General features: G+C 44.3%; 1 protein-coding gene across 1 annotated transcript in view; it reads right to left on the bottom strand.

The window, feature by feature from the left end:
- Window positions 1–225: 225 nt before the first annotated feature.
- LOC117489004 overlaps window positions 226–12759 on the bottom strand; it is a 158690-nt gene continuing 146156 nt past the window's right edge. Inside the window, exons 12-14 of the mRNA XM_034138220.1 lie at window positions 11858–12065; window positions 6545–7034; window positions 226–5131 (exon numbers count right to left, since the gene is read on the bottom strand). Of these exons, the coding sequence (XP_033994111.1) occupies window positions 4172–5131; window positions 6545–7034; window positions 11858–12065 (1658 nt within the window). The 3' untranslated portion in view covers window positions 226–4171. The remainder of the gene's footprint in view (window positions 5132–6544; window positions 7035–11857; window positions 12066–12759) is intronic.

The raw sequence follows: 12759 nt of genomic DNA, 5'->3' as shown, positions 1-12759 counted from the left end.
GCCTTGCCTTGCCTTGCCTTAACGTGAAGTCTTAACCCTCAAACTGGCCTTTGAAGAAGTGTGGGTCACACACACACACACACACACACACACACACACACACACACACACACACACACACACACACACACACACACACACACACACACACTTGCAGCAGAAGTCTGATTACTTAGAAACTCAGAAGACTGCAGGAGAAAGCACAGAAGGGGTCTGACTCATCTCTTTGAAATAGTTCCTTTTTTATTCAAATTTACAAAAAGAAAAAGTACAACAGAAATAAATACACTTTGTTCAGCACGCAATTGTGGAATTGTATCAACCTCGTGCAGGAGCAATGAAGTCACCCAGGGGGCACAGAACCAATAGGGTCTACTTGTTTGGGGTTAATATCATTATTGGAGTCCTTAACCTGCACCCTTAAGCTATATTTCAACTTCTGAAAGCTAAGATATCTACTCGCATCTTTCTTTTCTGCTAGTGACATCAGTATTCTCAGTATCAAGAAGGTTTTTTGTGCTTGACAAATGGCCTGACAAGACCAATTTCGTCAGCCAGTGTGGGTTGAGGCTAGTTGAAAGAGTAAAAAAATAGTTTTGGAGTGCTGCAAAGACTTTTTTTGTGTTTAAAACAACTGATTCAACTAATCAAGCTTTTGATTGAACCAATTTGCTGGGCTCACAAGGTGGTATAATCAGCTGCGTCAAGTGGTTTAGTCAGCGCAGCACTTCAGAACTCAGAAATAAGCCAAATCAGGAGAATCATCACTTTGATTTTGACCAATCAGCCAGAGTAGAGCTTTGAATTAGACCAATCACCAGAGATGAAACACCTGGAACAAATCAAAGACTCTGGAATACACCATATGATTGGAAGGACCAGAAAGTCCAGTTATGATAAACAATGCTAATTTATTTTGCTATTGGCGGCCCGTGAATTGGCAAAAACGTTTGTAAAACTTAGGATAGCTTAATTGTGTCGTGAGAGACAGCTACTCAGAAAGTTGGCACATTCCACATAAAAGCAAGGGAAACATTGTCAAAATGATGCATCTACAAAGCAACACATTAGTGGGCTTACCAACTATACTCATTCTCATAACAAATTGTTCCCAAGTTCTTTGGCAGTCATTTTAGGTGTACAAGTGAAATCATCATAAGAGACATCAATGATATCCTTTGACAGTTCTCCCCAATAAAATAATGGTTACATCATAATTCTGGTGTATTACAACTTGACAAGTCAGTATTTTAGAATCCAGATATACAGGTCTTTGAGCAAGACACATGAAATGACCTGGTGTAAATGGGGTCAAAATGATTGTTATAATTTCTCTCAAATGTCTAGGAAAAAATGGTCCCAATGGTTCTTATCTCTTATCTTATTCTAGGAACGCCGTGTGCAGGCAGAACTAAGGCAAGTTCAGTGGATCAGATTTAAACCCGGACATAGGTCAGGAAACGTTGATATCTTTTGTTAACAGACATTTTTTGTAATAACTTGATCGCTCCATGTTATCTTCAGAATACCTTTGACTGGCCTGAGATTCCATTGCTAAGCTCTAAATATTGGAAAAATATATGAAAATAAGACCCAAGTTGTAATAAACCGGAATTTTCCTTTAATGTTGGCACTGAGTATACTGATGTAAGTGAATTTCCATTTGGATTGTTGTTACAAAGCTGATGAAACGTAATGGTAGCTTTCAGGTATCTAGTTAAGCTCTATTACTTAATAACCAAGCACACCCCAAGGTTCTGCACCCCCCACTCTTCTACGGTCATTGTGCGTTATTTTTTACAATGGTGCTGGTTACCTCCATTTGCAACCGTGGCACTGTATGGACAAGTCTGTGGCTCAGCTAAAGGGTATAGAGTTGTGTTTGGGTTTTGATTAAGCCCAAGTAAAGCCTGACTTCCTGATTGATTAACTAAATGTTGACAGAAGACGACAAGATTATGGGCAGACCAAACTGGTGGCATGTGGGTGGCTTTACAGTGAACCAAATGGTAACATTTCGGTAATGGCACACCAAAAGCTTCCACATTCTGGTTAGGGTGTGAGGACGAAATTCCCTAGGACTCCTACAAATTAAACAAATCTGAGTCTAAGGTCATTATTTTACAAAATTAGACTTGACTTGATCAAAGCAGAACGCTGGTTCTTGAGTTGCATTGCCTGAAATGCAGGAAAGATTACATTTGATAGACATTATTAAAAATCATACTCTCAAAGGTACAGTTTATTATATTTAATGAGATAAGTAACCATCTTTAAATCTTTAAATCTGTGTCTCTCAGGCAGTGCAACACTGACGGAGCTTATTAGAAATTCAATTTTATTGTATCGCTTTGGCTGAATAATAATTCAGATTTTGGGGAAAATACTGAATTTGTGTCGTATGCCCATTAGGGGTATTTCTCCTCACCACATGACGTGTTTCCTCCCACTGGGATCCTCGATAGCAGAAGCTTCCTGTTACCAATATCTCTGCCGGAGGCCACATGTATTATTGAATGCCTGGCTTGTCCATCTCAGATGAGCGCTACCACAAAACAACCCTGCTCACTTATTACACAGGTGGAGAATACATGGTGTTGTTTTCAGTCCAGGAGGCTGTTAAATCCATTTGAGTAAATCCATTCTAATCTACAGTACATACAGATAGTCCCAACAGTACTCCATTTGGATATTTTCACTTATTTGATATACTCTCTTTTAGGAATAATATTCAGTGGTATTTACATTTGACATGTTTTTACATACAGTTCTTTTTTTTGTTTAATTGACATCTTATAAAACAAATGTAATCTTTGACATGATTAATCTATTATTAAACATCACATGGTATAAAAGTGCATTCCAGCTGAAAACTCCAGCTCATTTGCATCCTGACCTTTAAACAAGAACAAAAAGCCTATTCTCACGAGAGTCTCTGCAGTGTTATAATATGAATATTTTTCATTTGGGAAGTGTTCAGAATGGATTTGATTGCCTCTTTAGGTTGTCATGCATACTGTCCTAAAGACGTGTAGAGTGAGACTAGAGTGGGGGATAACAAATAGGAGACTTTCTTCCATAAAAACATTTAAGAGATGAATAATAGGGTGTTCATTACTTTGTAAAGTAGATGGAATTCTAGTGGATGTGTTTTTTTTTCTTTTATAATTTACTGTAGTACAATCAAAGCCTTATCATCATTTATTGTGTGTCTTGTGTGTTTGTGTGTGCATCTTTGTAAACATACCAACACTCGACTACAAAAAGCTGCAGGGATGACAGGGGTAGGGGTTGTGGGGATTTAAGTCTTCCACAATGTCTGTTCTTCCTTGTGGGCTGAGAGGAGGGGGAATCTTTTGCAGGATTTAAATGATTCATCATTTTCATTTGGAATGAAGTATTGAGCTGAATAATTCACTTTTCTGCAGATGGAAATATAAAGTAACAGTTTCTGTACAATCTTCTCACTTTCTCTCTCAACACATCCGTAGACTTTATATTCAAATACATATTTCATTCGGTGTGTTATCCCAGTTTATCAACTCGCTTTGGATTTGTTCACTCTTGCACATTGTCCCGAAAACTAATGTTGCAGCTAGCGTATCATCAGTCATCCGTCCCATCTTGAAATCGTCCCTATCGTGATTCCTCCTTCTTTGTTAAATATGCACCCATAGAAGTGCGATTTTGCACAATTTGCAAACACACCCATATCCTCTCACAGACTTCTCCACACACACAAACACACAAAGAGCACGGACCCGCACGGCAACAACACTTCTTGCTTCCTGCTGTTTGGTCATTCCGTATACGTGAGAGTTGAATTCAATCGAGTCTTGGCTGTTTGGGTTGTTTTTCTTTGTCCAAAGCGCTTAACAAATTGTTGCTGCCCCGAGCCGAAGCAGTCTCTGCATTGTCTCGGTATCTGTGCTCAACCATATCAGCGTTCCAACACTTATTGCTTTAAATGACATCAATCACTCCCTCCCCTGCCCTCGCACTCTCCTCCCTTCCTAGGCTCATTTTTCTCTGTCTCTTTTGATTACTTTGCCTCTTCATCTTTCTCTCCTTTAACTTCTCTTCACATTATTCTAGCTCTGGTTGCCTTTTCATCATCCCCCCATCCCCTCCCTCTTACCCCCTTTGCCCCTTATTTGTTTCTATCGCTTCCTCATTCTTTTCCCTTTTCTCCAGCCTGCTCTCCTTCCTCTTTCTTCTCCGGCTCATCTCTCTTTCCCTTCTCCGTTTTGGCACCGACTTCATCTGTTTCCTCTTTCTCTTTCTCCCTGTCTGTAAAGAGTTGAGCCAATTTATGGAACTGGGGTCCCCACTCCTCCAGCCCGGCCCCCCACTCTTCCTTCTCCGCATCCTTCTCTCCTTCGCTCTCCAGGGAGCTGAGGGACCCGGCCCGGGACCCTGTGCCCTCCAGGCCGTACACCTGCACAGAGTCGTACGGCGGCTGTGACGGGTCAAAAGTGACCTGGGCGAGACGCAGGCGTAGGAACTCGCCCACCCTCAGTGCTAGGGAGGGACCCCCCGGCCCCGGAGCTCCTCGGGGAGCATCCATTCCCGGAACCCAGCTGGACCCGAAGCCCATCACCCCTCCGTATGCTCCCCGAGGCTGCCCATGGAAGGGGAAAATCTGGGGGGTTATATCCCTTCTTCCTAAAACATACCCCCCTAAACCCATCCGATCACGCCAGTCCCCGATCATCCCAGCAGCTTCTGGGTAAACGGATGATATCCCTCCGCCATCCCTGTCCTGCCTCGCCACCACAAAGTTGCTCCCCATTTCTAGTCCTCCTCTCCCCAAGCTGCCGGGATAGTCCCTGTGTCCGTTCACCTCCCCCTGGAGGACAGTGGCGTAGTTCCGCGCACTCGCAGGATGCTGTCCATCTGGGTTTGTTCGCCCACTTCCATTTCCATTTCCCCCTCCTCCGCTGGAGTCGTATTCAGCATGACCGGAACCCATGCGTTTCGGGGACAAGCCCCCTCGGGAGGCCCTGCGTCCCGAGTGGGGGAGGGTAGACGAGTCGCAGACCCAGCCTCCTGCGGCGTGACCCTGGCCCACCATGGAGCCAGATCTGGTCATGACGAGGTGATGCTCCCTGGGTAATGTCTCCGACTGCACCTGGAGGGAACGTAGGCGAGCACGAGTGGTTTCAGTTCGGGGTTGGGGTAGAGTGTGGTACTGTTAGGTTTGGTTGAGATAAAATGGGATGAATTTGGGATAAATTCATGAAAAGACGGGGGACAAACATAAGGGAAGCAGGGGAGACACATGATGACAACAAAACATGAATGGGAGACAGAAGAAGAGAGTGGAAGAAAGGCAGAGTTGGAAGAAGCCATAGATATTAATTGAACACTAGAATGAGCTAACACTGCACTGTGAAGGGGAGATGGAGAGGGAAGTGATCGAGAGATAAAATATTGGAGAAATTAAAAAAAGGAAGGGCCAGACAGACTTTATATGGCCTAATAAATAAAACAAAACCAAGAAAAAGATAATGAACAGCAGGATATAAATGTGCTGACATGTTTGAATCATTATCATCCTCCAGCATTATACAGCATTAGACATTCTGCCACCAAGGACTGTGGCGTAGTGATGAAAAGTATGATAGCGTTGCAATCACTTTAATAATAAAACATATCAGTATGGTCGCAAACGTAATTATTATTTTACACTTGCTTAATTACTTTCAAACTCACCCATTTAATAATTGAGCCATTCATTCATCTTTAATGCCTTTTTCCCATGCAGCAATCTATCATTAATAAAGTCAATCATTCATTTTAATTCATTTTAATTCATTTTAGGCGCAACGTCTATCACATTTTTGCCCTCGCTGAAACATCCATCCATCCATCTAGGCATTTACCCATTCATCTATCCATCCATCTGAACCAATCCATCCAAAATCATCCACCCAACCATCCATCCATCTTTTTATGCATTCATCCATCCATCCATCCATCTATCCGTCTACCCACCCAACCATCTTTTTATGCATCTGTCCATCCACCCATCCATCCATTCTTTCATCCATCCATCCAAACCCATCCATCCATCCATCTATCCGTCTACCCACCCAACCACCCATCCATCTTTTTATGCATCTGTCCATCCACCCATCCATCCATCCATCCTTTCATCCATCCAAACCCATCCATCTATCCATCCATTCATCTATCCTTCTACTCACCCAACCACCCTTTTATGCATCTGTCCATCTGTCCATCCGTCCGTCCGTCCTTCCATCCATCCATCCATCCATCCATCCATCTGTCCATCCATCCATCCATCCATCAAAACCGATACATTCAGCCACCCATCATTCCAAACCCATCTGTCAATCGCCTATTAACTTTTCTCTACAAAATAAATGTGAGGCATTATTACTTCTGCTTTATATGTTCGGCTGTAAAAGCCAGAAGGCCATTGTACGCTTGTCATAGCATATTTGGGGTCAAATTAGATTGGCTGAATTATGCTCCCATATTGTGCATTTGGTGTGAAATAGGTCAGATTGTTTCTTACCCAGTCCACATCTTGACTGCCGTTCACTTTGTCCTCACTGCTCCCCTCGGTGCAGTTGCTCGCAGTTCCAGTCCCTCCACCTCTCTCGCGACTGTCATTGGTCCTCGGCGTCCCTCCATCCGACGTGCTAACCCCGCTTTGGGGTCCAGTTCCGTCACGGCTGCCCGTTCGACTCCCCGTTCGGCTGCCCGTGCTGAGTTCTGTTGGAGTGATGTACACCGCCCCGGACTCCATGGCCCCCACCATAGCCCCCTGGTTTTGGATGACCAGAGAGTGGTCTGGCTGGCCCCCAGGGTAGCGGTATCCCAGCTCGGCAAGGGCCGGTTCAAATGTTCCACCTGGTGTACGGCGGAGAACGGGTAACGTGTGGCTGCTGTAACACAGGCGGCCATAGAGAGGTCCTCCGGGTCCTGAGTAGTTGTGTTCAACGCCCGGATTCTGAGCCCAGCTATAGGTGCGAGCTTTTTCTTGGTTATGATGGGCATAACGTCTGTAAGACACAAGGACAAATATATTTCATTCAACTTTGGTAAATCCAGTCAGGTTTTGTGGGATCTTTTCCTATCTGACAGTGAACAATATCAATTGAAAGGATATCAAGGTATTTGCTGCGTAGAAGACTTTGATATTGTGGCCGCCTAAGTAGTATATGTCCTTACTTGCTAGCTCAAGTTAACAAGACGCACTAATGCTCGTTTTGAGAGTATTTTTGCTCAGGGCCGTTTTTTGGCAAAGGGCGCCAGGTCTGGGGGGGGCGCTGCGCTGGTAGCTCTGGGAGGGGAGCACCGGTTTTGATCACAATTTATCTAAACAAATATTTCCAAGGCACACCTTTCTAATTAATAGGATAAATAAAAACCAGCTAAAATCTCGCCTAGGGCAGCAACTTGGTCAGAACCGGCCCTGTTTTTGCGAGTGTGGTTTGTGGTGTTGTACCAAATTGCATTATATCCACAGGGTATTTCTGTTGACCTGTGTCCAGATTAGGAAACATTTTCAGGTGTGACAAATATAATTAAAGGGGTTTTGCAGAGATTTAGTTTAGCATACATCTGGGCAACTTCTGTAGATAGAAATATCAACAAAGAAAAAGACAAAAGTTGTGCAACAAAGGCCAAGATAACTTGACTTTTAAAAACTGAAAAACAAACTGTTGTATTGCAGTTCTGGTGAATTGTAGTCACGAAGCCAAATCCAAGTGATCAGAGTTACTTTCTCACACTTAACAAGAGCTTGTCTCAGAGCCACAGAAGACAATATGGAGCCGCTGCTACAGCCATGACAACTGGAATAGAAATGTATGTGGAAATGTGTTGAAGAGTCTCTGTATCTTACAGAGGCAATGCAACAGAACCATAAAGTACAGGTTCATAGTTCCCATAAAGTTTAACTAACCTCTGCTCTGCGACACACAGTAAAAAATAGATACATTAAAAACTTCACAAAGGTATTGTTTATTGCATGGATATTGCATTGGATTGCAAATAGATGCAAAGGGTTTTTCATGTTGTTTTGTCCACCTCCATAAATTGCGAGAAGCAATTTTCGATCAACTAAATGCAGCCTTTGTACTTGTTTATGGCCTCTCTATACATGGCTTGCATGAATTCATCTGAGCTAATTATTAGTCCAAAGGCAATAACAATGTTTCACTGAAACATCAAAGTGGGTGCAAACAACTCTCTGATGTAGGAGACCATAAACGGGCTTTAACAAATGAGCACAACAAAGTGGTCTCCAGGGACTGAAGAGCTTGATAGCCTTCTGTCTCAGCAGTTTGATCGGTGACTGATTATGATCAGGGAATAAAGACTTGATCAGTTACTTAAGAGGTTCAATTAAGTGTTGGACCGAGATGAAAGCTTTTACTCTGAAGGGCTAAATTGGTTTCCTCCCTCCACTTCCTTTTAGCAGATAACACGAGGCCAGCCATGTGTGTTTGAGGCAATTAAACAACAAGAGTTATATATATATATGTGCATGTGTAAACAAACCCTCCCATACACACACATTAAAGGTTTCCTATCATGCTATTTGTAGGCATATATTATGGGTCTCAGATATATAAAAAAATAAAAACATGTCTATGATGGGTTTTGCTCAAAATACCAAACAGATCATGCATTCTAGCCATGCCTCATACCCCTCTATTTCAGCCCTGTTAGAGAAACGCTGATTTTGGTTCCTTAGCTTTAAAAATAAAATTAAAAAAGAGAGATTCTCAGCTAAGGCGGTGTTTACACGAGAACGAAACGGGTTGTATCTGCTACTTTTCTATCGCGTATAGCCCGTTCGTTCACACGAGGCCGTAACGGAACCGCGGAAACGGACCCCGCAAACGATAACGGGTCCCAAGGTGGATAGATCTGCAAACGGAACGCTCTGGGGGGGCCAAACGGCTCAGTGTGTACGCCCTATACGATCATTTCCTGATAACGATGAAGCCATAGCCCCGCCTCTCCCCACCTCTGCTGCTCACTGCTGTAGCTACTGTCACTAGTGCTACTACTACTGACCATGCTACAGATGTTAGTGCAAAATCTACAGCTCCTCTACCACAACCATCAGCAACAAGTGGACATGGAGAATTGCATGAACTACATGTTGCTAAATCTACCGCGGGGCATAAACAGAAGGGCAACCATGGCAACCATGCTTGGGGGTCTTCTTCGCGGCTTTTGGTGTATTTTGTTGCAGAAGTACAGCGCCACTTACGGCATATGTACTAGAGCGTCTCCAGCGCTTACGAGCGGTCTCGTGCGGAAGTACAGCGCCACTTACAGGCTCGGCATATGTACTACAGCGTTTCCAGTGGTCTCGAGTGAACGGACACGTTAAATGAGCCGAATGCGTGTGAACGGAAGACTTTTTTGATAACGAATTCGGTCAATTTGCGCTCCCGTGTAAATGGGGTCTAAATGCTGGGATGATGAAACGCCATCATGTTCCAAACCACATCAAGGATTATTTCTGAAACAGTATGGAGCTCAAATGCTTTTTCTCTTGCGGGTTTACCACAAGCTGAGTTCCTTTTTTTATTTCCTGCTTTTTTATACATACTCTCTCCTGTACAGTTTAGCTCTGACGCAGCCTACACACGGCGGCGTGCGTTGCCGCTTGGCGGTGGGCGTGTCTTGAGCTTGGGGAGTTTACGCGAGCAACGCGACCAACAACCAATCACATGAATCTCCCGTGTCTCTCCCCAAGGGCTGGAAAATTGAAGAAGTGACCAGAAAGTCGGGTTTGTCAGCTGGAAAAAGCGATGTCTATTATTTTAGGTACTAAACGAACGGGGGCTTGCAAAACGTTTAGCTGCTGCAGGACACAAGAGTTTGCGGAAACAAGACATGAGTTGATAATTGGAAGGGGGGATCTGTGTAAAGTTTGTGATGGGAAGGGGGGGGGGGGGTTCTGTTTGCAGCGGGGTAAAAAGGCTTTAAAAAGGCTCCCGTGTATGAATCTCACCATAGACATTAATGTCTAAAAAGCGATTTTTTATTCATGTCTATGGTGCTATTTTATGCAACATTGCATGGTGGCTAAATATACTGTCTATGCCTGCTGTCCATTCAAACGAAGTACACTGGATATAAACTCCCCAAACAGGCGAAAACCTACCAGTTTCACCCACTGTCTCTACCACCTCCCTCCATGCCTGGCTCCTCCGGTTTGTATCCCGGTAGGTGAACAGGGACTGAAAGCACCGGGTGATTCCCTACCGCTCCGATTATTTTCTCCTCAATTTTTTGGCATATGAGGAAATGAACTGCGGTCTGGCTCTCCCAGCATACACGCGGTTTGATTGGCTAGCGCTTGTACTGGCAGATTTGCATACGCGGGATTTGATTGGCTGACGCCTCCGCCTCTGCTTCAAAAGTAGAACATTGCTCTACTTTTGCAGCGAGCACCACGAGAAAAGCTACGCTTTGCTCCCAGAATGCAGTTCGGCGAATCGTGACGTCACCCCATTCAAAGTGAATGGGCAGAAGCGTTGAAGCGTCAACGCACGCCGCCGTGTGTAGGGGCCGTGAGTGTTAGCGATGCTTGCTAATGTAAACAAAGACCATATTACTTCCAAAACGTTGCGCATTGTTTCTGATAGCGACGTTTCTAATAGGGCCGTGGGTGTAAAGCCAGCCCACATTTCCGATATTACGTCATATCGGACGCAAATCTGGATCAGCTCCGTTGTACCTCCGTTTTTAGAGATGTGGGTACGGAGGAAAAAAGAGAGGGTTTTATTTTCTGACACTTTGTGAGTTCCCTGGCACACCGGGGACACATATTTATTAGGGCTGTCAAGTTAACGCGTTAATAACGCGTTAACGCAAAAAAGAATTAACGCCACAAATTATTTTAACGCGATTAACGCATGTGTATTTTTTGTCCTCGGCCGCCCCGTAGTTTCAGAGCGCATCGAGTTTAAAATACCATCTACAAGCTGATGCTGACAGCCCCGCTCCTGCCGCCCGCTTGTGGCAGACCACACTTCCACGCTCACCGGCAGGCCCGGACTGGCCATCGGGAGGACCGGGAGGGTGTGTGTATGTGTGGCACACCTTACGTGTTGTTGTTGTTAGCATCTGGTGCTAGCTAGCTGCGCTAACGGATATAAGGAGCTGTTTCAATGAAAACAGAGGAGCGACATTTCGCCGACAACTGCGCCGAGCACTTGACTTTATGCAGGTAGCCAGACAGTGGGACATTGTACGAAAAGTCAGCACACTCAGCACGGATAGTGCGCGCAACATGATTGCAGCGTCCAGGCAGCTCCCGTTCGAGCATATATGCCTTGAGCTGCACATAGCTCCAACGACCCATCACAGTGTCCACACACACACACACACACACACACACACACACACACACACACACACACACACACACACACACACACACACACACACACACACACACACACACACACACTTTGTATTGTATTATTGTATGAGAGAGGCTCCAGGTTGAATTGAAGCGAATATTTGTAATGTTCAGAGGTTGTTGTGTTTAATATTCATGAGAATATTTGTCATTGTTCAAATGATAATAAACAAACATATAAAGCATATTTGTCCACTCATATGTTGATAAGAGTATTACAAACTTGAAAAATATCCCTCTAAGGTACATTTAGAACAGATAAAAAATGTGCGATTAATTTGCGATTAATCGCGATTAACTATGGACAATCATGCGATTAATCGCGATTAAATATTTTAATCGACTGACAGCCCTAATATTTATGTATAAAAGACATCAAAAAGTGCATTTTGCATGATAGGACACCTTTAACACTCTGTTATGCCTACTTACACATTCCTGCTGTCCAGTGTGCGATAGCCACGAGAGCGCGAGCTATGCGGGGCGCTCTGAAGTGCGGCGATGTCGAAAGCGGCCGTGTCGGCCTCGCCCCCGCCCTCGTCGTCATACGTGATGATGTTCTCACGTACGTCGTCCTCCTCCAGCGGCGACAGGGAGTCACGTTTCTGCCGGCGCAGAGACAGCGACAGGCCACTCACCGCTGCAGAGGGGCGGCGGGGGGAATAGAGGATATTGAGGCATGGGAGAGAAATTGGAAAGAGAATGATTAACAAGGTGGGAGGGGACAGAAGTCACAGGGGAAATAAAGGGAAGGATGCACAGGAGGGAGGGAGAAATATGCAGGCAGACAAAGAGGCAGACAAAACAAACACAGAAGAGGCCTTGGGTTAGAGTGCTGGTAAACCATATCAGCAGCACCGCATGCCTCAGCTGTGTAATTGACTTTGAGCTCCAGTCAGGCAAATGGACGCTTTATTCTCCCATGAAACCTTATTACATATTCCCAGAGCAGAGAGCCACATTCGACCCACAGCTGTGGGCAAAGAACCAAACCTCTTTGACAGTCGTCCTAGAACCTGTGATAAAAATCCACCTAGAAATATGGATTTGTTCTGCTAAAGTCATGCACTATTTGACAAGTATTTTGTTAACCTTAATAAGTCCTTGTTTCGGGAAATATTATACTTTTACCTTGTGATCAAAAAGGAACCCTAAGGACATATCCAAAAATGATCCAGGAATAATTTATGTTCCCTTAGTCTCATTACACCCCAAAAATACAGAATTAGCAGTCATTCTTTATCAATGGGTCTTTAATTCCACATAAAAGCTTTGACTGTGTCTGGTCACGGTTACAGGGTTGAACAATGTCACTGTTCCCAGTTTGAAAAGAC

Source organism: Trematomus bernacchii, unplaced genomic scaffold (genome assembly GCF_902827165.1).
Source record: "Trematomus bernacchii unplaced genomic scaffold, fTreBer1.1, whole genome shotgun sequence".
Classification (NCBI taxonomy): domain Eukaryota; kingdom Metazoa; phylum Chordata; class Actinopteri; order Perciformes; family Nototheniidae; genus Trematomus; species Trematomus bernacchii.
This window is presented reverse-complemented; position numbering and strand designations above follow the sequence as displayed.